We start from the raw sequence: 27,757 nt of genomic DNA on the forward strand, positions 1-27,757 counted from the left end.
TACAGATCTTCTTTTGTCCCATCGCTCAGAGTTATCTCACTGATGGTGCGTCGCTTATCAATAAAACCCAGAATTATCCACCTAGTAGTGATACGTGATGAACTTTTACTTATTCTTATTGGCATTACATACCTCACTGGGACATTGTCGCCTCGTTGCTTAGTGTTCACTCAGCACTTCCACAGTTATTAACCACGAGGTTTCTAAGCCAAGCCAAGTTACGATTTTTGCATTCGTATATCATGGGGCTAACACGATGATACTTTTATGCCCAGGGTAGTCGAGACAATTTCCTAAGCGAAAATTTCCTGGACCGGCAACATGGTCTTGCTTTATAACCACGCTTACCGTTAGGCCAAGGAGGGCCCCGTGATGAGCTTTTAGCAATAAACAATCACGGAAACAAGCATTGGGAGCTCATAGACCGCTTATTCAAACAAAAAAGTCTTCTTCAGCTGAAAAACTAGCTTATTCAGCTTAAATTGTTAGTTGAGAAAGTTTAAAAGAATCCTGGCGGTGATAGTGTCTTCCCTCATTATCATAAAATGTAACGAAATAACACATAAGAGAGGTCAAAATTACACTTTTAGGTAGACAAAATCAGTTGATTCCATCAATTGACATTTATTTGCATTCATTTGACACGTTCTTGAGCATGCTTCCCAGAGACTTGACGGATCTCATGAAAACTCATGTGTTGCGTCTATTTTGTCGATTGCAGAAATGTAGGCGAAACTTTAATTTTGTTTTAAGCGCATACATGAAAATTGCGCATAAAATGCACTTTGATACTTATTTGACCCCAAAATCCCTTAAATTTCCAACTTTTACCAACAAAATATATTTAGTGCCCTTCTGTGAATCCACAGTGAAGAGATAAACACAATTTTAGACCAATGTCTTGAAGATAAAATGACAAATAGTTTGGAAACTCGCAATATATGGGGCATTAGGGCAAAACGAGCTCAATAACTACATACAGAAGTGTTCCACGTCCATGAATCAGCACTCACTGAATTCTTTGCAAAATTCCCTTTCGAATAAGCTCTTGATCTCATCTGTAAGTTGTTCGTGAAGAAAGTTATTAATTTTTTCCACCTTTGAAATCGGATTTCCCCATTGTGCGCTGGTCGACTGAATGCCTGCACCATCTTCAATTTCGACCCAAATGGCATACTACAACGACCAACTTCGAAATAGGTAGTTTGGTAGTATTGAAAGACGAGAACACACCGCCTTTCAATGGTGCATGGGACGTATTGTGGCAACTCATCCAGGAACGAATGGAATAGCACGGTTAGTTACCATCAAGACGGCCACATCAGAGTTTCGACGATCTGTTACGAAGATTTGTTTGCTTCCGACTGTTGATCCTGAGGACTCAACGGGGGGAGTATGATGCGTCACGACAATAAATCGACGAGCCCCTCGGCGCGATGACTTTGACGTGAGCTACTTGGCGCACATCCGTTTTGGCGCGAGCGCTCCTGCTGAAGAAGATGAAGAAGAAACGTGAAAAGTTTTTCCTCCGCCATTTTTTAGTTTAGTTTGAATAAAGCATTTGAATCGAACACACGCGGATTTTATTTGAAACGTCAAACCCAATTGAATTCCAAACCCAACTGAGCTAATTCTCGAACAATAAAATATGCAAATGCATGCAAATATGCATGCAAATAAACGTAACATTCAATCGATCCCACTATTCTTCTAAATCGAAATCAATTTAAACGGTGCTTGCTTGTAAAATTCAATCAAATTTAATTGAATATCGAATGTTAATTCGTTTGATGGGGTGAGCTGCAATTTTGCACGTCGTTGAATTTTCAAAATTATTGTGTACATCACCCAGCACCTCTTCTGCCAACTTTTTATACGCGAAATCTTCCGCGCAGCATCCTGCTTCAGGATGAGGATCATCTCGCCCTTCTGTGTTCTGCGGATACAGTTGACATAACCCCCAGGCCAGTGAGCTTTTCATCGCCCGCAAAGTCTTCAAAACGTCAGCATAGCTCTACCATCAGCCTTGACGATAATTACTTCACCTCTGCCCTTCCTGCCATGACCATTGGAAGGTGTGCTTTTTCCTCTGCGGGCATTCCCTTTCCTGGCCAGCGACGCCTTCGCCTCCTCTACCGCTTTCCACTCCTTCTTCGCCTTTTTGGGATTCACAACTTCTCTCCAGAACAGGCCTTTCTCCCGGCGAACTTCGGTAGTCCTCGTAGAAGGAGGAACTGGTTTCCCTCGTTTCTTAAAGTCAACCTTCTCCTGACGGATCTTAGTAGCCTTCTTCCTCGTGTAATACGGGCTTAGCGCTAGCTCCCTTCATGTCGGTTGCCATACTGACCTTACTAAGCTTTGGAGTTGCTCCAGTAACAGCCATACGTCTGCGGAGTTCTGCAGTCTGGCTTTCTGCCAGCTACTTTTCTTCCGTTAGGACTCGAATCTTCGACTCGGCTGCCTTCCTGGCCTCCACCGTTTGGCTCACTGCCAACTCTTTCTCCTCGGTGAGTTGGCGGATCTTTCGTTCCATGAGGGCAGAGGGTCAGCACGGACTTTTTAAGGTCCTTGCTGTACTGTACCGTTGTCCAGAAAGGACATGATTACGTCCGTTACATTTGCAATCACCTCCATTTTATGGCCTCCACTCTCCTTGTGACTCGTCATTACATCAATCTATATGACTAAGAATGAGATAATGGGAGAGAATATCTATTAAAGTTACAAATATAATGTCTTTTGAGCCAGTTCAACAATGTCTTAATGGACGACATGATCATTGTGCGGCTAGAAAACTGCTTCAAAAGTTATTAACATGTTATTTTTATAAACCGGGGATTGAATACTTTCTTATATTTGATAAAAAAAAACTTCCGACTCAGTTTTTACGATGAAACATTGGGCAACATGTTCCATGTGAGTCGAAAAAACCGCTTCGGTAGATTTTGAGCGCGTATAATGACAATAGACATCCAAACAGCATAAAAACTGACAAAATAATTTGATTGTGACAAGAAAATGACAAAAATGACTTTAAACTATTACAATATTAGTTAGAGGGGGTCCCATAGCGTAGTTGGCTACACGTTTTCATTACAAGCGAATGGTCATGGGTTCGATTCCCAGCCCCTCCACCAAACCCTCGTCAGTCGCGGATCCGCAGCCTATACGGTGGCGTTTGGGGTACGCGTCTTACCGTCACCGTCCACGGCTGCCTGATGACGACTGACAAATTGTTCTTTTCGGAGGCATTCCTCCAACGTTACCCAAATAAATGGCAACTGAACAATGCAACGACAATATGATACACACGACATGGACAAACGGACACAATGGACTGGCAACGACAACAATAATGAATAATGGAAATCTAAAAATAGATTTTGTGTGGATTCTGTACAGCAGAATGCCACAGTAGATCTCGGAACAGTAGCGGTTAAGAAGCACAGAGTCCTACCAAATAAAAGAAAGGAATAAAAAAAAATGTTAGTTAGCATTAGACCTCTCTTGCTATTCAGAAGCCTGGAAAACCAGCATCTGATCACAATTCATACGCTATCATGCATGGATGTGGTTCAGAGGTGAGGATTTAAGTCGAGGGTTCATTCGCGTAATGTCGAGGCTTTTGTCCAATCAATACTCACTAAACGCACATCTCTTCAGAATAAACATTGTCGATAGCAACTTATTTAGGTGAGCCGGTAACGATGACATCGATCACGTAGTTCGATACTGTTCGGAAAATGACACATCAAGAGAGCAATTATTGGAAACCTCTGTGGCCCGAGGTAAACAACCCTTCAGGGAAATTCGAGATGTTTTTGGAGATCGTGAAGAAATCTATATGCAAACTATCTATAGTTTCCTTTGCGTTTCTGACATCAAAGTCTAATGCTTTATTTTTGTCTCCTTCTTCCAAAGTTTTTTTTTTGTTCTGTCTCTGCTTTCATGTGAATTGTAGCTCCGTAAAATGTTATACATGCCTGAGCCTATCAAATAAACCAATTGGAAACAAAAATTTGACCTCTCTGACTATTTATGAACGTAATTCCCTCTGATTCAGTTGCAACAGTGTCTTCTTGGACGACAGGTGCAGGGGTTTCTACTCTACTCAAAGTCCCGCCAGTAAAACTGCAAAAAAAAGATATGTACTGTTCCTGAGTCATTCCATGCGATGCGGTGCAAAAAAAAAGAGTTAAGTATGACAAAGAATTAGACATATTATTCACACAATAATTGAAATTTGTTCCATGTAACATACTTTTGATTATCGACAATTGATATTAAGGCACGTAACTTTGAAAAGATGGAGGAATCCTACACAAGACTGAAGAGAGAAGCTAAGCGGATTTGACCATACATGATGATAAGGGAGTCAGGAGAGGACAACGTAAACCACTCACCACGAGTTTGTAATCGAGGTCATTGAAGAATTCGTGTACTTAAGCTTACTGGTGACTTTCGAAAACTTTACCAGGAGATAAATTCGGCGACGCATCGTGGCAGGAAATCGAACATACTTTGGTGTCCGCACGACGCTCCGATGGAATATAGTTCTCCGCCGTACCAAACTATCCCATTAGTAGTCCTCTACGGACACGAGACCAGGAGGATGCTCGCGGAGGATTATTAGATAGAAAATAAATAAACAACCCTTGATGGTCTTAGAGCACTACAGTTTTCAACGCAAAGCATATCCGTGTTCAATACACAAAATTGTACTTTATTACCGTAATTTCAATTCAAGTATTTGCAACCATACAAAATAACAACAAGCGCTGCTACGTTTAATCCATTCCAGGGGGAGCTGGTTCCGGACGTTCTACGTCCTTTTCCTGTTTGATTATCACAGGCATATGGGTGGTCGTTGGAATTTCTTCGTTAAAGTTGGCCTATTTAAAAAAAAGTATTTCACTTATTGATCATGATTCTAACAAACGATACTTACAACAACTTGTAGCTCCGTTCTCTCGGATGGCGTGTGAGGAGAAATACCCAATAAAACATCCATGCGATCTTGCGAAACGTGGCCAATTTGATGTTCCATAATTTCTCGGGCATGCTCCAGCATCGGTTCCCTGAATTCTGGGCAAATATTCAAAGCATCTTGCAGCTGTACCGTGGGGAGCTGAATCAAAATGCCCAAACTCTGAGGTGTCAACCGTTGGGCACACTTGAGGAAACCGTCCCAGACAACTTTTTGTTTCCAGACTTGTTTCATGATGAGACGTTGCAGCAGATTTGTGACGAATCCTGCCAATCTTGGGTGAAGTGTCAGCGATTGAATTACGGTTCGCATGAGCAACGTCGGCAGAGGTATGATCTCCACTAGCTGCAGAATCACACTGCCCAGAATGTCGTGGGTGTAGGTTTCCTTTTCCGCCAAACAAAGGGATGTAGCTTTGACAACCCACTTCAGTTCGACTTTGCTGGTATCGATAGTGTGTAGAGCCACAAGCAGTTCCGTAGGAGTGATAGGGAGATCAGCACTACTGTACTCGGAACCGACGCCCAGTAATCGATTGAACACCTCCTTCACAACAACTGGATTCAACTTGATAAGTTTAGGTAGGGCGGCCAGAATTTCCTTCTTGGTAAGACCGTTAATAACTGGGATTAACAGACGAACGTCAGATACCTTAGTCTGGTGCAAAGTACGAACTCGGTTGACGAGTTCCTGCGTCGGAAGTGCTGTAATGTGCAGAAAATAGTATATTTTTAAAATGATGCGAAGAAGAACCGTCTACACCAGAACTGCGAGTTTCAAAATCAAAACACACAATACAAAATACATATAAAAAACAACTTACATTTTTCTGTTAGAATGTAAATAATCCTAGTGATAATGGTTTCCGATCCCTTCGGGCAGTTTTCGATCAGTTTGAGCAGTTCCTCGCTCTCGGCACCAATTTTGCGAACCGGTGCCTCGATTGCTCTCAGCATCGCACGTTTCATGTCGGATGTGGCTTTGGTGTAAACATCCGACAATCTATGAATCATTTCCTGATTGTACACCAGAATCTCCAAGAACAGACCCAAGCAGGTTTTCGCCAGCTCGTCGGTCCATACTCTTGGCATCTCCGCACGGCCCAGTTCAAAGGCGAACACATCTTCCGGTGGGTTTTCGTGTTCCAAATATCCGAGCCACTGCAGTGATCGTGTCTCCATTTCGTCGGTTAAGATTCGATGCAACGAATAAATGTGCAATAAATAGTGGATGGCTTTTTCGCGAATTATGCTATTTTCATAGACGGAGTATTTGAAGAGAATATCCAAATATACTTTTTCCTTGGGTGGCCTTCTGATGAGCAGATCTTTCGCTATTTGCATACCGCAGTCTGCTAGTTCTTCCAGCTGACACATGTGGTTCAACAGACTGATTATCTCATCTGGAAGCAACGGTGCTTCCAAATAAATGCTTTTCAACAATGAATCTTTCTCTCGCAAATCCTGTCGCTCCATGATGTTGGTCAACAGGTTCAGCATTAACTGTGTATACGGGAAATCGGGTTTCATTTCTGACTTGACATAGGTATGACGAGTGTAGCCCTGCAGCAAACTGTACTCTTCGAAAATCCACGAAAAAGCCAAATCCATCCGCTTCTTGATGTCCTCGTAGATGAACTGTAGAATGACATCCCTTACCGAAGGCATGAAACAAGATCCGAACACGGTTATAATACGTCTACGTTTAAATGCTGCTCCACCACTGAGGGCTTGCTTCTCCGCTTTGAGTATTCTGCTCACAGCATCGAGCAGGAATTTGTGCTTCATATTCGTGGTCTGCGGCTTGGTAATGTCCTGAAGACCGAAGGCCTTAACTCTTTGCTTAAGTTTCGGTTCACCTCCTTTGACACGCTCCAACGTTTCCCGAAGCTTTCTGGTGTTTTCGGCGCGCTTTCGTTCTTCTTCCGGAAGTCTATCAAGCTCTGCATCATCCAAATCGGGATCCTCATCGGCTAAGCTTTCCATATCCAACTCTCGACGTCGACCTGGAACAAGGAAAATGATAGTAAGTAGATAAATATCCAACAACAATGGGTGGTAACATCAAACCAATTAACCTCCTCACCTTGTCTTGCAAAATGCTGAAGTTCGATACCATTTTCGTAATTTGTTGAAAAAATAATTTTCATGTACAATCAAAGTAAATTACCTATATTCCGGGTATTAGCCATCCGGAAATTAATTACTATGTCTGAAACTCGATTTGTGCAATTGCATAACATGTGAAAGATATAGTTAGAAAAATGTATTGGAGGGTAACCACTTCCTTCATCGTACCCTCTTCCTATTTAGTACCCTACTCGGGGGCTGCCGTTGGCTCTAAACCAGAAGCCTGGAGTTTAATGCCGATTTCCCTCTGAAATCGAGCCCAGCGGTTTCGGGGTCAAAAAGAGGTCTTATACTAGGTTACCAGCATCGTCCTCTGACTGGACAGCCAGATAGTTCTCGCCTGACTACAAAAGACGCTTGCAACCCTGCAAGTCTTCGTAAGAAACCACATTGAAAGAATACGCCAACTCACCGTTGGGAGTACAATGGAGGTACATATCAACGAAGGAGAACCCAGCGGACATTGTGTCAAGAGGTCTGTTGCCAGATGTACCAACGAACTCTGGTAGGCGGGACCTCTCTAGTGTGCAGACATAGCGATTCTCGAAGATCTACCCGACGGAATTATTCCGGAATTGAGAGCGATACCAATAGTTGCAATACCCGCTATCAACCAGGATAAGCTGGCTGTATTCTCAAAGTACAGCTCATTCCGTAAACCCCACTGGTTGAGCGATTCATTCGAAATTTCCAAGAGAAGGATCCTTCAAGACGTATCATCAGTCGTCACCCCATCGTTTCAGTGCTCTGAAGCTCACCGTGACGGTCACCCAGCAAGAGAATCTCGCTGATGAAATCAGCCGAGTTGATGCTCGCTGCATCCGATCTACCTCAATGGCTTTTTGTGGGAGACTGCAAAACTCCTACTTACCTTTGGAAAGCAAACACCAAATCCTAATACAGAGGCATCCGCTCATCGACCTCATAATCCAAGCATATCACTAAGTGCTTGCGCACGTTGACTCATCAGGCCCGCTGGTGGCTCTACGATTGAAGTTTTGGGTGCTGGACGGACGATCGTCAGTTCTGAAAATCACAAGATCATGTGTCCGCTGTTTCCGAGCCAAACCACAAAGTTCCGAGTGACCCAGATACATCCTTTTGAAAAAACCGGAGTACAGTAAGGTGGTCCGATACTGGTCAAGTAGGGCCGGTACAAAGCTCGCCTTGTAAAAGCCTAGGCGATCCATCTGGAGGTGGTCTCCTATATGTCCAACGAAGCTTTATTAGCCACTTTTTATCAGTTCACCAGTCTGGCTTATGCAAGGAAATCTTTTCGGACAAGGGAAGCAATTTCAAGGGAGCTACATCGGAACTACATGAGTCGTCCGAAACCGAGTGACCATCAACCACTTCCAGGAATACACATTACACGGCCGTGTAAAAAAAATCCTATGCAAAAATTTTTCAAAGTTGCTCCATTTTGCATGATTTGAGAAATAATAAAACTTTTTTTACACGGATTTTCAAATTTTGAACTGAAAACTTTTTTTACACGGAACACATCCCCCGTGTAAAAAAAGAATCAGGTGTACATAAATATGCGCGCTCGTTACGCAGCCGTGGAAAAAAAATGAATTCAACCTGGCTAAAGGTCCGTGAGTAGTAGAACCCGGGAAGCGGCCAATAAGTGTAATAAAACAAGCTTGCAAAGGCTCTGAAAAATAGTATTTTCCCCCTTGTTTCTTGCGAGGAAGACATCCCCTTGAGGCAACCCAACACCCCAACACACGGTATGAGGCAAAGGTAGCTTTGTTTCAAAACGTTTTTTTATGCAGAAATGAATTCATACAAATCTAATATCTTCTTCTTCTTGTATGGCTCCACATTCCAACTGGAACTTGGCCTGCTTTGCAATACACAATATTAGTAAAATTAAATCTGTGAAATGGTATTGACCGCGAAATAGTTCACCCAGGGTGTCGACTCATCTTCAAAATAAAAATTCCCTGATTTTTCAAGGTTTTTTCCAGGGTTTTCAATAAATTTCCAGGATTCTAAAAATACGTTGAACACATAACATCTAGAAGCAGCTTTCACGAGTTTAAGTTATACATGGTGCAGATGATTTCATTATTTTTTGAAAAAAAAAATTGAAAGGTACATACTTTAAGAAATTCTTTCGTAAATTCATTCAGAAATTCTTTCAGGCATTTTATCAGAAATTCTTTCAAAAATTTCTTCATCAATTCCATTAGAAATTCCTCTAGAAATTTATTCTTAAACTCCTTCAAGAATTTACTTCTCCGGAAACTGGTTCGGAATTTAATTCAGAAAAACCTTAAGTAATTTCGTAAAGAATTCTTCCGGGAATTCATTTAGAATTTTTTTGAGAAATTGCTTTAGAAGTTCCTTCATAAAACATAAAATTATATTAAGGATTTCTTTTTTAAATTCCTTATTCTGGAAATTATTTCAGGAATTCCTCGGAAACTCCTTTAGATTTTTTTTCCTTGGAAATTCCATTCCTTCGAAATTCTCTAGTAATTTCTTCGATATTTTCTCAAGTAATTCTTCCGAAAATTTAATGACGAAATTTTACGAATCTCCGAAAAAAATCCTAATGTAATGTCCGAATGAACTCCGAAAGGAATTTCAGAAAGAATTCTCGCTTAACTTGTCAAAAAGACCTAAGTAACATCTTTTTTCATGAAATAATTTGAATATTGTAATCAACAGAACAACATGAAAGCTTTTGATTCATTCATTTCATTTATTTAGTTAACATCTAAACAGATAACACTGAATCAACAATTTGACGCCACAATGCACGGTTCGAGGCCGCATCTCTCCATCCTCGGATACGCCCCACGCTCGCCAAGTCGTTCTGCACCTGGTCTGCCCATCTCGCTCGCTGCGCTCAACGCCGTCTCGTACCTGCCGGATCGGAAGCGAACACCATCTTTGCAGGGTTGCTGTCCGGCATTCTTGCAACATGTCCTGCCCATCGTACCCTTCCGGCTTTAGCTACCTTCTGGATACTGGGTTCGCCGTTCATTCTTCGCCGCCACACACCGTCTTCTTGCACACCGCCAAAGATGGTCCTAAGCACCCGTCTCTCGAATACTCCGAGTGCTTGCAAGTCCTCCTCGAGCATTGTCCATGTTTCATGTCCGTAGAGGACAACCGGTCTTATTAACGTCTTGTACATGACACATTTGGTGCGGTGGCGAATCTTTTTCGACCGCAGTTTCTTCTGGAGCCCGTAGTAGGCCCGACTTCCACAGATGATGCGCCTTCGTATTTCACGACTAACGCTGTTGTCAGCCGTTAGCAAGGATCCGAGGTAGACGAATTCCTCGACCACCTCGAAGGTATCCCCGTCTATCGTAACACTGCTTCCCAGGCGGGCCCTGTCGCGCTCGGTTCCGCCCACAAGCATGTACTTTGTCTTTGACGCATTCACCACCAGTCCAACTTTTGTTGCTTCACGTTTCAGGCGGGTGTACAGTTCTGCCACCTTTGCAAATGTTCGGCCGACAATGTCCATGTCATCCGCGAAGCAAATAAATTGACTGGATCTGTTGAAAATCGTACCCCGGCTGTTACACCCGGCTCTCCGCATGACACCTTCTAGCGCAATGTTGAACAACATGCACGAAAGTCCGTCACCTTGTCTTAGTCCCCGGCGCGATTCGAACGAACTGGAGTGTTCGCCCGAAATCTTCACACAGTTTTGCACACCATCCACCGTTGCTTTGGTCAGTCTGGTAAGCTTCCCAGGGAAGCTGTTCTCGTCCATAATTTTCCATAGCTCTACGCGGTCTATACTGTCGTATGCCGCCTTGAAATCAACGAACAGATGGTGCTTTTGATTACAGTTCTCAAATTAATTCATGAAAAAAAAAATGTTACTTAGGTCCTTTTGCGATTCATAGAATTGAATTGGATGAGCGTCGGATTATCTGGTTACCGGAATTCCGGATTTGCTAGATTATGTCTCAAAAAAGGATAAGTTGATGCTATAGTAACCAAATGATGATTTCATGAATCCTGAATTACCAGTTTCGTAAAAAATTCAAAGTTTATGGCTTCACAACGTATAAGGACCACCTGGTCATTTGATGTCGGAACAGACATCCCGGAAGAGGGTCCCGTGGGCCATATAGTGGCTACAAAATAATTCTGAAGAAACCCTGGCAATGGGTATCAAAATTCTTGGAATTATTCCGGAATCATGTTTTCCATATAGTTAAGGCCATAGGATGGATATCAACGGGAATGGTCATTTTGAAACAGGTTCCGGGATGGCATAAAGTGACCACAAATTCATATAGAAGAAACCCTGGTAAAATGAGTATCAACATTCTTGGAATTGTTTCGGAAACATGTTTCCCAAGTAGGACAGTGTTGACCCGATTTTGTCACCTGTTCCAGGATGACCGTTCCTGGATAGGATGCATATCAACCGGAACAGTCATCCTGGAACAGGCTCCCGAAGGGCCTTTGGTGGCCACAAACTCATTTAGAAGAAACCTCGGCAATATGGGAATCAAAACTCTTGTAATTGTTTCGGAACGGTCATCTTGGAACAGGTTTCCGTGAGGTCTAAAGTGACCACAAACTCATTTAGAAGAGACCTTGGCATAAAAATTCTTGGAATTATTTCGGAGACATGTTTTTCCAAGAAGGTCGGACCGATGCTGGGTCCGATTTTGTCTACCTCCTATTTTATCACATTTTCAATCCGATTTTATCACGTCCCGCTTTCGTCACCTTTTTGACCTATTTTGTCAACCCAACAAATTTTAAAAATTTTAGTCGTTCTTATTATTTTTAAAAATTATTTTCATGAAATAACTTACAGCTTCTGTGGTTTATCATAATTCATTTCTGAGTACCTGTTAAGTTTTTTTAAGTCTTTTTGACAAGATATAACAGGTACCGTTCACGTATTTTACGATTCAATAATACCTGCATCACGAAGCGATAAGCAGAGAGGAACTATTCCTTTCTCACTACATGATGCCAACGGCACATACATCAACACTTACGCCAGCAAATATATTTCAGTCGATCTCGAACTCTGCCGACGCTTTAATTGGCGTTTTATTGTGACCGATGTAACCGAAGCTATCATCGGAGTGCATATTTTCGCGCATTTTGGACTACTAGTGGAACTGAGACACCGGCAGCTTAACGACGGAACGACCAAACTTCGAACCATCGGTAGTGTTCGGTCGGGAAAAAATCGAGTTCGGTGGACACAATGTGGACTGTATAACTTCGAGACTTCTGAGCACGGTTCTTTGCGGACGGGCAACTCGAGAACGTAGCGGTCGGAATAATTAGAAATCACGGTCGAAATTGAATTTAATAAACTAATTTATTCTCAACGCATTGAAAAACACTAAACTTGGGGCTCATCGCGATGTTGCTTCGTCGGTAGTCGGACTGTTAGTGATGCATAAAATGGAGGCAAACACAATTCAAACTTTTCTTCTCCTTCCGTTGCGCGCGCTTTCGCGCCGTTTCTAAATTTCCTCCTTCGCCCTTCTCGCTTCCTGTTGAAACGCATATACATAGCGCTTGCGTTTGCTGATTCAACTGTGGCGTACACGGTAAAGTAATTCCGTACGGAACATCCTGCCCCCGGTTGAAGCGTCGCGGTTCAAAAAATTATTGATGATCAGGTTGGCCTTGGTTTTCTTCAATTGGCAAAACAGATAACTTCGCAATGGATCGGGAGAAAGTTTTGCCTTCGCTGAAAACGTCTACAACACGGACCAAACTGTCGGGACCAGGATAGACTTTGGTGATACGACCGAGCTTCCAGTGCAGTGGAGGTCGGTTTTTGTCCTGCAGAAGCACGATCATCCCAGGTCGAACGTTCGATGCGGTGTTCCAGTTTTTCTTCCTCGGTTGCAGGCTGCACAAGTAATCGCGAGACCAAGCCCTCCAGAATGTAGTAGCTGCAGATGTTGCCAGCGGCTAAGCCGGCTGATCTTGATGTCCTCATAGGTTGGTTCGGGTAGGCAGTCATTGAGCGACCAATCAAAAAGTGTGCTGGAGAAATCACTTCTGGATCAGCTGGGTCTCTGGATATAGCAAAAAATGGTCTCGAGTTGAGAACGGCCTCAATTTCGCACAATATTGTTACCATTTCTTCGAAATTTCGAACCATCTGTTCGTTGATTTCAAGGCGGCATACGACAGTATAGACCAAGATGAATACACCACTAGGTGTTCCAATCTGGCAAATTCACGATTCAGCCATCTTGGATTTTAGTATGGGAGAGCCAGCCGATTTGTTGTCGTTTTGCACTGAAAATGAATTTTTCACCCCCGCCTTCTTCTCTCCCATAAACTTGGCAGATTGGAGCACCTACTAGTGTATTCATCTTGGTATAGACCGCGTAGAGCTATGGAAAATTATGGACGAGAACAGCTTCCCTGGGAAGCTTACCAGACTGATCAAAGCAACGGTGGATGGTGTGCAAAACTGTGTGAAGATTTCGGCGAACACTCCAGTTCGTTCGAATCGCGCCGGGGACTAAGACAAGGTGATGGACTTTCGTGCCTGTTGTTCAACATTGCGCTAGAAGGTGTCATGCGGAGAGCCGGGTGTAACAGCCGAGGTACGATTTTCAACAGATCCAGTCAATTTATTTGTTTCGCGGATGACATGGACATTGTCGGCCGAACATTTGCAAAGGTGGCAGAACTGTACACCCGCCTGAAACGTGAAGCAACAAAAGTTGGACTGGTGGTGAATGCGTCAAAGACAAAGTACATGCTTGTGGGCGGAACCGAGCGCGACAGGGCCCGCCTGGGAAGCAGTGTTACGATAGACGGGGATACCTTCGAGGTGGTCGAGGAATTCGTCTACCTCGGATCCTTGCTAACGGCTGACAACAACGTTAGTCGTGAAATACGAAGGCGCATCATCTGTGGAAGTCGGGCCTACTACGGGCTCCAGAAGAAACTGCGGTCGAAAAAGATTCGCCACCGCACCAAATGTGTCATGTACAAGACGTTAATAAGACCGGTAATCCTCTACGGACATGAAACATGGACAATGCTCGAGGAGGACTTGCAAGCACTCGGAGTATTCGAGAGACGGGTGCTTAGGACCATCTTTGGCGGTGTGCAAGAAGACGGTGTGTGGCGGCGAAGAATGAACCACGAGCTCGCCCAACTCTACGGCGAACCCAGTATCCAGAAGGTAGCTAAAGCCGGAAGGGTACGATGGGCAGGACATGTTGCAAGAATGCCGGACAGCAACCCTGCAAAGATGGTGTTCGCTTCCGATCCGGCAGGTACGAGACGGCGTGGAGCGCAGCGAGCGAGATGGGCAGACCAGGTGCAGAACGACTTGGCGAGCGTGGGGCGTATCCGAGGATGGAGAGATGCGGCCTCGAATCGTGCATTGTGGCGTCAAATTGTTGATTCAGTGTTATCTGTTTAGATGTTAACTAAATAAATGAAAATGAATTCTTCGAAATTTAACGTTTTATTTGCCTCCCACAGGCCACCGAATTCGGGAGAGTCTGACGGAATGAAATGCCACTCAATTTCTTTCAAGTGGCAAAACCTTACTATCTTGTCTACGTCGGGCTGATTCCGGAACATCTCGAATACATGGTGAAGCTCATTCCTAGCACCATGAAAATTTGTCGCATTATCAGAATGAATTTGCGAAACAACTCCTCTATGGCTCACGAAGCGTTGCAAGGCGGCGAGAAATGCGTCGGTTGTCAGATCAGACACCAACTCCAAGTGTACAGCTTTCGTTGCCATACAAGCGTAAACCACGATGTATGCTATGACCACCTTTTGACGATGTGTTCCTTGCTTCACAAGCATCGGTCCGGCATAGTCCACACCAGTAATGCTGAAGACGGGGGATGGTGTCACTCGTTGTTTTGGAAGATCGCCCATGAGCTGAGAAATGCCTGTTGGATTCGATCGAAAGCTTTTCACGCATGACCTAGTCACCTGTCGAATGGTTGATCGAGCGCGTAGCAACCAAAACTGCTGTCTGATTGCAGAAAGAAGCCCAGCCGGTCCAACATGCAAAAGTTCGTGATGCATTTCTCGGATCAGGCGATGTGTGACTGGACTTGCGTTCGGAAGAATCAGCTGGTGCTTTAATTCGTCGGATAAGTTGGAATGCTTGAGTTGTCCACCGACCCTTAGCACACCATCATCGGTGTAGATAGGATTGAGATTTCCGATGCGTTTGCAAAGCGTTTTAGTTTTCACTCGCTGGATTCCATCGCGTATTACGATGTGCTGAACCACGCGTACGATGACCATCGTCGACCGTCGAAGTTCTTGCACGATTAGATGTCTTCTTGTGATGCGCTCCTTTTGTGCGCATGTAAACGCAGGCTCCGTATGCCGTATTAGATGCATCTGTAAATCCGTGCAGCTCGTAACAAACAGCACAACGAAACTTTACTTGGCGAGGGATTTTTACCTGCATTAGTTGAGGGAGCGCGGTGTTGAGGTTGTTCCATTCCATTTGTGTTTGGTCGTCAACGGGTTCGTTCCAATCCAGTTTACATTGCCATAAGCGTTGTACCAGAAGCTTTGCTAAAAGGATAGAAGGTGCGAATAATCCTAGCGGATCGTAGTGTTTCGCTACCTCCGAGTAGATTATACGCTTCGTAGCTGGTGGGTCGCGTTCAGTTGGCGCCTTTGCGCATTCGGCAATTAAAAGTTCATCGGTGATTGGTTCCCACAGTATGCCGAGAACCTTGATGACATTGTTGACATGGCGATCTGCAAGCGGTTTCAGCGTTTCTTTCTCGTCTTCCGGAATACGTGCAAGTAGCTCGGGTGAATTAGAGCACCACTTGTGAATTGGGAATCCACCACGAGCCAACATCAATTGTAGCTGGTGTTGTGCTTCGATAGCATCGTCGATCGTAGCAGTCCCTGATAAGACGTCGTCAACATAACAGTCAGACTTGATGATATTTGCTGCTACCGGGAATGTCGCAGAAGAATGTAGAGAATGTAGTCTGGTTATTCTATTCTCTTAGTAAGGCCGGGTGACACCGACCTGAAACGGCGAATGGGCTAATGGCCAGGCTGTCTTCCGTCCCCTAAAACCGTGGCGGGCCTTGTAGCACGCGGTACAATCCTGTCGCTCAGCTGGCAGCTGAGTGGGAGTAGGCTCAGATGCTTTTCCCTGACTAGCGCTGATCTGGCTCTGAACACGAAAGTGTCAACCCTCGCATGGCCTCCCTGCATGCCGCAAGGTATGTATAGATAACCATGGGATCGCGAAGGCGACTACACCAGCAGGATTCGACAGCAGCCGCAAGGGGGACCCAACAGCGATGAATTCTAACAACACAAAACACAAAACGTCGAGGGATGCAGGTGAGGCGAATGGTGGTAAGGAGAACCCTTTCACCAGACGTAGCGGCCTTGAAAGGTCTCCCCAAAAATCGCCGGGGGAAGACGATGGAGAAGACCGTGGAGGGTCTGAGGAGGTGCCGGTTGAAGTAAAGATGGACGGCCCCACCCTGACCCGCGTCATCAAATCTGTGATGGCGAACCACGAAGAACGCGGTGGTCACACGCAGTGTTGGTAAAATCACTCATAAATCTCAATCAGCGAGCGCTCCCGTGCGAACAAAATCGTCTGCGATTTTAAAGGAATGCATCACGCTTGAATTTTTCATGCTAAAACGCATCATTTTACTCATTTGCCGAAAAATCATTTTGGTTTAAAAACGCATTTGAAATCAATTTGGGGGCAATTTATTGCTTATACATAAAAGAGTGTCTGATATTTTATGCAACAAACATCAATTCACTGTTTTTAACGAAGGAGAACAAAAGAAAACCTACGATGATTCAAATAGATGATTCAACTCATCCATGAGTTTTTAGGTGCTGAGTTGGGTGCGTTTCAACTCACGCTTGATTTGAATCATCCATGAGTTTTGAGATTTTGAATTTTTACCAACACTGGTCACACGATGGAGGTAGTCACGGAGGTATCCGACGTGATTATGTCGTTCCTAGACAACCGGGTTAAGTACAGCAAGGATCTGAAACTTGCTGTGCAGGCACTCTGTGCCCTAGTAGTTGAGGCCAAATCGGAGTGGAGGTCCCTACTAGAGGCCAGCAAGAGTGCGGAGAGAGAGCTCCGCAAACTTGTCAAGGAGCGGAAGCAGGCGGATAAGGACAAAGAGGAGGCAGAATCGAAAATTCGTTTCCTGTCCGAGGGCAAACGACTGGCGGAGAGCCAGGTCGAGGAACTCCGCAAAAGGATGGCTGTAACAGGGGCGACCCCGAAGCTGAGTAAGGTTACGCAGGAGGCGAACCTGAAAGCAGCTGTCGAGAAGTCCGCAGCCCCGAATCCAGAGAAAAGGAAGAAGGTCGAGCAGAAGGATGGCCATCCCAAGCCAGTGAACCCAGTGCCTCCACCATCGAGAACCACTGAAGCTCGCCGGGAGGAAGATCTACCGTGGAGGGAGGTCGTGAATCCCAAGAAGGCGAGAAGGCAACGGCAGCAGGCCGCAGAGAAAGCGGCAGGCGGAGCGATACGCGCCACTGTTAAGAAGGGTAGAGCCCAGAAGGAGACGGGTGCGCCTTCCAATGTCAGTGGTAAGCGTAAATACAGAGGCGAGGCGATTATCGTCAGTATTGACGACAAGAGCTACGCCGAAGTCTTGAAGGCCATGAGAGTTAATGACAAACTCGCTGGCCTAGGAGAGGATGTCAACTGCATCCGAAGGACGCGGAGAGGCGAGATGATTCTCGTCTTGAAGCCGGATGCTGCTCAGAAGAGTACTGAGTACAAAAAGTTGACGGAGGAAGTCCTGGGCGATGGGGTTCAAGTAAGAGCCCTATGTCCAGTTTCGAACATCCAGTGCAAGGGCCTGGATGAAGTAACCGAGGCTAGAGACCTGGTCGACGCACTGAGAGATCAGTGCAATGTCGAGATCCAGGAATCTACGGTTCGGTTACGCAAAAGCTTCGCGGGAATGCAGGTTGCCTCATTCCAAGTACCTCAGGCTGAGGCCAAAAAGGTAATGGATAAGGCTAAACTGAAAGTGGGTTGGTCGGTATTTCCGCTAAGTATAAGCCAACCGCTTCAGACCTGTTTCAGGTGTCTTGGCAACGGTCATAAGTCTTATGACTGTAAAGGACCTGATCGCAGTAAGCTATGCCGTAGGTGTGGAGCTGAAGGCCACCAAGCTCGCACCTGTCAGGCTGCACCAAGGTGTCTGATCTGTCCCCCGGGTACAGACAACAGACACCTCACCGGTGTCCAGGCTTGTCCGGCCTCTAGAAGGATCCAGACACGCAGGTAACGCAGCTGAATCTGAACCACTGCAAGGCGGCTCAACTGCTGTTACAACAGTCGGTTACTGAGTGTAAAGCAGATGTAGCCTTGCTGTCTGATCCATACCGCATCCCTGCCGGTAACGGTAGTTGGATTGCGGATAAGTCTCAGATGGTGGCCATCTGGACTTGCGGGCGATATCCCATCCAGGAGATAGTATCATCACCTGATGATGAGGGTTTCGTTATAGCAAAGGTAAACGGTGTTTACTTTTGTAGCTGCTACTGTCCTCCCAGGTGGAGTATAGTGCAGTTTACTAGGGTAGTAGATATTCTTGCAGCAAAACTAACTGGCTTAAAACCGTTAGTTGTAGCAGGCGACTTCAATGCGTGGGCAGAGGACTGGGGATCCCGGTCCACAAACACTAGAGATCATACCCTGCTAGAGTCGCTAGCGGTATTGAACGTAGTCCTGCTGAATGTAGGCCAAGTGCCAACGTTCGGGGGACCGAGCGGTGATTCATGCATCGATGTGACCTTCTGCAGCGCGGGATGGAAGGTGGAGCCAGAATGGGAGGTTCATGAAGGGCATACCTCCAGCGATCATCAGGAAATTCGTTTTATGATCCGGTATACCCCCGTAGCAACCACAAGGGGAACTCTTGGAGGAATCACTACGATGGGAGACGCGAACAACGGGATTAAGTGGCGACGAGTTAATCGATGTACTAACCCGTGCATGCGATGTGACGATGCCTAGGAGGACCAAACCACCCGGAAACCGGCAATCTATGTACTGGTGGACTGACACAATTGCAGACCTTCGTAGAACCTGTCTTCGAGCAAAGAGAAGGCTGCGACGTGCCAGAACAGACGCTGATAAGGTCGAGAGACGCAGGGTGTTCCAGACAGCGAGCAGAGCTCTGAACTACGAGATCAAATGTAGTAAGAGAGCCTGCTTCGAGCGGCTGTGCAGGATGGCAAACGACAATCCATGGGGAGATGCATACAGGATGGTGATGGCTAGGACCAATACCACGCCACCTGAGAAATCTCCGTGGATGTTGGCCAAAATAGTCGACGGGTTGTTTCCGAGGCATGAACCATCGAACTGGCCCGCTACTCCGTACGAGTCAGTTGACGTGGTACCGCTAGTGACTAACGAAGAGCTTATCGTAGCCGCAAGAAAACTCAAGCTCAATAAGGCGCCAGGCCCGGATGGTATTCCAAACCTGGACCTTAAACACGCCATTCTTGCCAATCCAGATATGTTCAGGAGCTGCCTCCAGAGATGCATGGACGAAGGAAACTTCCCATATCGATGGAAACGGCAGAAATTGGTGCTATTACCGAAGCCTGGCAAACAGCCGGGGATCCTTCGGCATACATACCAATTTGCCTACTCGACACAGCTGGAAAGCTGCTAGAGAGGGTCATTCTGAATAGATTGTCGGCTTATACAGAGTGTGCTGGTGGCTTATCTAGCAACCAGTATGGCTTCCGTAAGGGCCGTTCTACCATCGAAGCAATTCGAGCGGTAACGGATACGGCCAAGATAGCGAGAGGTTTAAACAGAAGAGGTATTAGGTACTGCGCGTTGATTACGCTTGATGTAAAAAACGCGTTTAACAATGCTAGCTGGGCAGCAATTGCTGACTCCCTGCACCGTTTGAGGATACTGTGCACCTGTGCAGGATACTGAAAAGCTATTTTCAGAATAGGGTGCTGTTATACGACACTGATGCTGGTCAAAAATTGATCGTAGTGTCCGTGTTCCACAGAGATCGATCCTCGGACCGGTTCTGTGGAATATTATGTACGATGGAGTATTACGCCTAAGTCTCCCGGCCGGTGTGAAAATAGAAGGCTTCGCGGATGATGTAATGCTGGAGGTAACAGGAGACACTCTCGACGAAGTCGAACTGAAGGCTTCATACGCGATTGGCAGAGTGGAGGAATGGCTCAACTCGAGGCGGTTGTCCCTTGCACATCACAAGACGGAAGTCGTGGTAGTGCATAACCGTCATGGGCTGCAACAGGCGAGGATAAGAGTAGGGACCTGCACAGTTAACTCCGTGAGGTCTCTCAAGCATCTGGGCGTGATGATCGATGATAAGCTCAATTTTACGAGCCACGTCGATTATGCATGTCAGCCGGCTTCATTGGCGATAAAATCTTTATCACGAATGATGTCCAACAGATCGGCGGTGCATAGTCAAGTGCGTAGGCTGATAGCTGGCGTAGCATTGTCTATCATCCGTTATGGCGTGCCGGCATGGGCCGTAGCACTAAAAGCCAAGTACAATGTAAAGAAATTGATCAGAGTACACCGGCTGATGTGTTTACGTGTCGCGAGCGCATATCGCACCATATCATATGAGGCGGTGTGCGTTATAGCTGGAATGATGCCGATCGACATACTCTTAGAGGAGGATGTGGAGTGCTACAACGAAAGGGACTCGGTGCAAGTGCGACGTGTCAAGAGAGCAGCTTCGTTGCTTAAATGGCAAAGAGCATGGGACACCGCAGTCAAAGGTCGTTGGACCCACAGACTGATTCCAGATGTGTCCAACTGGGTTGATAGGAAGCATGGTCAAGTCAACTTCCACCTAACACAGGTGTTGTCTGAACATGGCTGCTTTAAGAAATTCCTACACAGGTTTGGCTTCGCAGATTCTGCGGAGTGTCCTGAATGTGTAGGTGAGGTAGAATCGGCAGAGCATGTGATGTTCGCATGCCCGCGATTCGAGATAGAACGCAATGCCATGCTGCTTATTAGTGGTATGGATACAACCCCGGACAACCTCGTCGAGAGGATGTGCCGGGAGGAAGCGTTATGGAATGCGGTGAACACAGCATCTCAACAGATTATGTCGAAACTGCAGCGGTGGTGGCGTCTTGAACAAAACCAACGTGTGCAGTAAGGGCACCTGTGATGCAGTGAACACTTTGCTCACCCCGACAACCAACATGTCGCGGGTGGGCTGCGGGGACCTCAGTATGTAAATATAGAGGTCATTGCGGTTCACGCGCGGTGGTTGTTGTCGGGGTGCTCGTCTTCAACGTGAGATTATGATACGGACCGTTAGGTTACTATCATAGCTTGCGATCGACGGGTGGTGAGGTAGCCACCCTTGAAGTCGATGTTGTGTGTATTGACGTCAAGTGCGTTAGCATAGGCGTGAGCGTTCTCAATAGTCCCCCCTGATGTATTGCTTAATTGCGGGCCGGGGGTACGGACTGGCGAAAGGGTTTTGGTTTTAGTGGGTCGGGTAAGAGTTACATGACATACCCATCACTACCTGAGTACCTCCTCAGGTGTCTGGTTGCAGATTTCCGTTTACCCTTGCTCAAGAAAAAAAAAATGTATATATATATATATATATATATATATATATACGCTGCTTGTGTATGTCGTCGAGGTGCACATTAATCTGACGGTACATCTTGGTAATGTCCGCCGAGAAAACAATCTGGTGTAGTCGAAAGCGAAGCATGATGGAGACGATGTCGTTTTGAACTACTGAACCTATCAGCAGCACATCGTTGAGCGACAGATTCGTTGGAGCAGATTTAGCGCTTGCGTCGAAAACAACCCGACATTTTGTCGACGAGCTTCCAGGACGAAGTACCGCGTGATGTGGCAAATAATATGGCTTGATGTTCGTATCGTCGTCGACCACATTTACCTCTCGGCAATGACCAAGTTGCAGATACTCTCGGATGAAGTCCACATATTGCGCTTTCAGTTCGGAGTTGCGTTGTAGCCGATTTTATAGCATGAAAAAGCGTCGCATTGCTAGATATCGGCAGCTGTCCATCTGATTGGCGTTCTCTTTGAGCGGTAATCGAACCACAAATCGTTCACTGTTGTCTCGGAAGTGTGTTGATGTAAAATGGTCTTCACATCGTTGTTCTTCGTCGGTTCTTCCCAGAATTGGCGAATCATTTGTTCGACAGAATCGAGAAATGCAACATGGCAATACTGGATCGCTTCTTCTTTTCGTGTTGGCCGGTAAGCACCAGTTACTAGCCATCCTAGGTGCGAGTTTCGTAGCTCGGGAAGATCGTCATCGAGTGTGATATGCCCTGGTTTCATCAGTGCAAAAAACAACTCTGCACCAATCAGCATATCAACTTTGTTGGATTTGAAGAACGACGGATCGGCTAGTTGAATACCATCTGGGATTACCCTATCAGTGACATCGATGTTTGTTGTCGGGATTGTTCCAGTGACCTTGGGGGTCACCAGGCATTTAACAGCCGCACGGAAATCACTGAATCGGGATTGAAAATGAACTTCCACCTTGTCTCGTGCCAAACTCCTGACATTGTTGATGCCAGATATGGGAACATTAGCACGCTGCTTTTCCATTCCAAGAGTGTTGGCCATGCTTTCGGTAATGAAGATCGCTTGGGATCCACTGTCCAGAAGGGCTCTGCACTGATGGATTCGGTTGTCTCGGTCGGTAGCTAGAACTACTGCAGTTAGCAGTAGCACTGTTTTCGGAGCGTGGTCGTTGCTCAGGTAGCATGTTATCGTTACATTCTCTGACGAATCTTGCTCCTGTGGAATACACAATGAGGACGTCGATGTCGTTCCGAGATCCGCAGTTCTCGACTCAGTCGTTGTCATAATGGTTTTAGACTCCAGCTGGTTCGTAGTGTCGTCATGCAGTTGCGTGTGGTGTCGTGGTGTCGCTTTTGACATTTTTGGCAGGTCTTTGATGAAGGGCAGGCATTAGAACGATGTCCCTTTCGGAGGCAGTTAAAGCATATACCTGCCGCGCGTACTTTCTCGAACTGTTCTGCACTCGTCATTGTGTTGAGTCTGTTGCACTGATAGTTTCGATGGAGTGCGTCACAGAAATCACATTTCTCGTTGAAATTGTCGGCATTCGATCTCGCTGCGTGTGATCGCTGGTTAGTAACCTTAGCCGTTGGAATCTGAATATGCTGTTTCAATGCTTCTCACGTTCAAGATTTGCTGAACAGATTTCAAGGTAAGACTATCTTCACTACTCTCGGTTTGGTGCGGGCATATTACAACATCCCAGTAAGGATCAAACGAATGACCGGCAGTTGAAACAGTTGCTTTAGTCAGATTCAAGTTCCCTAAAACTCCAACTTTGCGATTTCCGAATATTCATATTTCTTTATACTGTGATGTCTCGCATAACAACTGTATACGCCCTTATTTTCAAGAACGCCATCGTACTACATTTATTGCACAATTACATAGAATGGCCCATCCTGGGGCACGTGCTACGAGACGAATCAATGCTGATCGGTTCGTTTGGCCTTCTATGAACAAGGACATCAATTCTTCCGTGAAGACATGCCTGGAGTGCCGACGTTCTAAAATCAATCGACAGACAGTTGCTCCTTTCGCCAGCTTCGAGATACCGAAAGCTCGGTTTCGACACATTCACATCGACCTTGTGGGTCCACTCCAGCCGTCAAAAGGATTTCGCTACCTGCTAGCTATAATCGATCGCTACATGAGTTGGCCAGAAGCAATTCCAATGACATGACGGCACCAACAGTCGCAATGGCTTTGTACTCAGGATGGAAAGCACGTTTCGGAACCCCGGAAACGTTGACAAGTGATCAAGGCCGACAATTCGAATCAAATCTTTTTTGGGAGCTAGCAAGGTTACTCGGCGTGCATAATATTTACACAACAGCCAGCAGGCGAACGGAATTGTGGAAGAATTGCACGATCGTTTGCCCCTTGTTTTGCTTGGCCTCCGAACAGCATTCCGTGAAGATCTAAAATGTTCGACTGCTCATCTCGTTTATGGGCAGGCACATAGGATTCCTGGTGAGTTTAACGACAAGCCAGTTGGAACGTTAATCGTGCGGAAATTATGAAATTTTGCATCAAGCTTTCTGCGATCTGAACGCGCCCAAAACATTGCAAAGATCAATGAAATAATTGAAAAAGTAGTTTTAGCAAAAATTCGTTTTACGTCCCTCCAATAAGTGCCTTAAAAAGAGGGTTGAATGAACGCGTAGTTGTAGACCGCGAAATGTCGTACATTTCATTAGTTACAGATTAAAATATAATGGTACAGAGAATTAGAACAATACATTAATGGATTTTTTTTTGGACTCGGTTATGACATTCTGTACTGACAAGGCATCGAAGGTTTGGTGGCCTAGCTGGCACTTGAGAAAAGTAGTTCGAAGTGTTTGAGTAAGCATTTCAGCTGTAAACAGGGTAGTTTTAGTGTGTCGGCAGTAACAAGCCGCGGATGTGTCCGCGGTGGCGTGATTCATGATGTCGGAAAAGAATTTACCGTCGATTAGAACCAGGCCGATTTGGTTTTCCTTTTTTTGGTTAGGTAATCTCCGTGTGGCCTTGTGAATATTCCTGCGAGCAAAACTTTGTTCTCAACTGACAATTCGCGGGAGGCTGCAAAGTTCGATACGGTATGCAGACTACGCGTTCCGATGACGTCTGTATAATTCCTCTTTTCCTACCTGAGCGTTCATGTCACCGATGACGATTTTGACGTCCCGCAGTGGGCATCATATTATGTGTGTTCCAGCTTTGTAGAGAATGCTCCCATCTCGTCGGTAACGGTAATGTTAATAATGCTGTAGTTTAAAAAAACGCCGCCTTGGAGTCAACTCCCAACTCGTGTCATAACTTGGTTAAAAGTCTGTCAACTGAATGCGAATGTGGTTTCCATTTCAAAATAACGCAAAATCGCATCAGCTCCATGCCTTTTCTCTTCATAGTATACGTTACTTATACATCTTAATCAGCAATCTACACTAGGCTATCTACCCGCCACATGTACAATCTTGGTGTTGATGTCTCTTTTGTTAGTGGGATGAATGCCCCCACCACTGCCATGCAATCGTCTAAAATATCGTTGATGTCGTCCGCGAAATAATTCCGGTTAGCTGCCCGCTGAATCGCATGGAGAACAAATCCTTGCAGCTTCTCATTTCCATCTTACAGATGCTCGGCCAGAATTTTGTTCATCCTAGCAACGCTACTATTTTTGACCTCATATAGACCGTTCTTAATCTAGCGTTCCAGAAACGCCCGTCTTCAATTCAATCTTGTTTTTAATATACCTTCATTGACCATCATTGCATCATGGCGCGTTCTATATCAGCATATTTTTAGCATTGTTCCATCCCTAACCAATTGAAATCAGTTTTGTTCTTCAAAGCTTTATCTGTTTTTCCATTTTTTTTACTCGCAAGATAGTTCTGTTCTCTAAAAAGTTGAAACAACTATGTAACAAGAGCGTTTCCACTCATTGGCTTCCATTGATTTCGTGAGAATATAAAAAATTGACATTGAAAACAGTTTTTATATAATAACTATGTAAAGTTGTTTTACACATAACAAATTTATGTTTAGCATAATATTGTTTCAGTTCAGAATCTTTGATTAGTCCAGACTAGTCAATGTATGATTGCATTAAAAACTCATCATGTCCCATTATCTTCCTCCATTTTTCAATTTCTGAAGGTTTTTCTGGAAACCTGTGTAGAAACGCCATGCAACATATTTCCATTACAGATATTACAAATTGACAAATTCTAATATACTCACCCTGAATGATACTCCGCTCTTCATCGTCGCTGATCTTCGGTCTCATCGGTGGTTCCTTAGTCATGGCAGACGAACCTGGCCCAACCCGTACGTCGGTCATCTGTTGTGCGAAAACTTGGGCGATCTTCTGAATTTGCTGCGGGACGGTGGTGTTGGCCGGCATCGAAGAGTAATTCTGCGCGAATTGCTGCGGAGGTTCCGGCGGCAGCTTGGTCAAATTGTTCAACACCAACTGGGCAACAACTTCAACTTTTTTAAGATTGTCGTTCAAGAACTGTTCGTTCAGGACATTGGATCGGGCCTTCTGTTCGTTCAATTCGTCGTAATCGATTTCCATTTGACGTGGTTCCGAAGATACTGCAGCGGCAGCAGCAGCCGAACGCTCCTTCTCACGACGCATATGTTCGCTCAATTTCGCTTTCTTTGCTGCCAACTGAGAAGACATTGAGCTGTCCCGCGCTCGCTTGGCTCGACGCTGCTGTTCACGTTTATCAAGCTTCGGAATTGCTCGACCGATTTCACTGTTTGAGGCGCCGAGATCCTGCAGAATTTGAACGATGGTGGTTTGATGCTCGTAGCAAGCCGGGTGTTTCAGCAGGTTCAAGAACTCCATTTTCAATTTCTTCCGTAAAGAGCTCACCTGAGAATTCGACAGTGTTGGTGGCAAGTTTGAGTGTAGATTCGATAGAGCTTCCACTACTTGATTCATCATGGACGGACGCATCTTGGCTATGATACAGAGCGTACCCGTACAAGCGATAAGATTCACAAGAGAAATATAAGAAGCGGCATGAAACTGAATCAGCAACTCAAAAATGTGGCCAGCTTCGTCTTCCAGTTTTCGCCTTCGAGCAATTTTCAACGTCAACGGAATATTCTCCAGGGAGAAATCGTTCTCCCGTTTCATGCTGTCTTCATCTGGGTACGTCTGCAGAATGACCACTCCTTCAAGGAACTTAATTGCATTCGTCCGAATGCCGTCATTATCGTTATCAATCATATCCAAAATCGAGGCCTTGATCAGACACAACGTGTTCCAGGCTTGCTCAACTTCCTCCGTAATATCCGACAGAGAGCAGATCCATTGCAAGGCCTGTTTGTAGATCGCACCACATCCTTGAATCACTCTTTTGGTCACACTCGGAGCCGTGTCCCTCAGCAGAGCGAACAATATGTGAACCACTTTAGGGAGCAAGCTAATGTTGGATTTGCAAACTTCTTCGATGAATCCGGCAACCGACTTTCGCACCTCCTGGTTGGAGTCATGTGCAAATGCCAGTATATTATCCAAAAACTCTAACAGCAGCTCGGCATCCGAGTGAATTATCAGTTCCTGGACTTTGGCAATGATTTCACACTTCTGGGTGGTGTTGGCCGTCAAGGATTCGTTCAAAGCTTCGATGATCTAAAAGAAAGTAAGGTTATGTTGATGTTAAAAATCAAACCAGCGGAACAGCTAATTTAAACTCGAGAAATAATAATTTCATATAAACAAGTGCAAACCTTTCCACGGGCAGATGCAATCTTTTCGTCCATGAAAAGCGAAGCCGTTTCTTGGTTGAAACTAGAGCTACGGAAAAAATCCATTTTCAACTGTTGGCTTTGAAATTTCCCCGCGCGGTAATAAATGTTTTCAAGGAAATCTCCGACCAATAACTTGTTTGAAATAGAAACTGCACGGTCTGGTAGTGTCCACCAAATATATTTTATGGCCTAAGTTTCATTTTAAGAGTTATATTGAGAATTTTCGAACAAAATTTCCAAAAAAAATGTAAAACTCGTAATACCAAGCCGACACTGCAGAATTTTTGA

General features: G+C 45.2%; 1 protein-coding gene across 1 annotated transcript; it reads right to left on the minus strand.

Annotated features, from left to right (window-relative positions):
- Window positions 1–4,696: 4,696 nt before the first annotated feature.
- LOC134227595 (symplekin-like) lies at window positions 4,697–27,757 on the minus strand. Its single transcript, XM_062709188.1, has 5 exons — window positions 27,449–27,757; window positions 25,946–27,350; window positions 5,811–6,992; window positions 4,949–5,691; window positions 4,697–4,892 (listed from the first exon to the last, which is right to left on the minus strand). The coding sequence occupies exons 1-5, from the start codon at window positions 27,530–27,532 to the stop codon at window positions 4,788–4,790; spliced, it is 3,519 nt and encodes a 1,172-aa protein (XP_062565172.1). The 5' UTR covers window positions 27,533–27,757; the 3' UTR covers window positions 4,697–4,787.

The sequence above is a fragment of the Armigeres subalbatus genome, chromosome 3 (genome assembly GCF_024139115.2).
Source record: "Armigeres subalbatus isolate Guangzhou_Male chromosome 3, GZ_Asu_2, whole genome shotgun sequence".
Lineage (NCBI taxonomy): Eukaryota > Metazoa > Arthropoda > Insecta > Diptera > Culicidae > Armigeres > Armigeres subalbatus.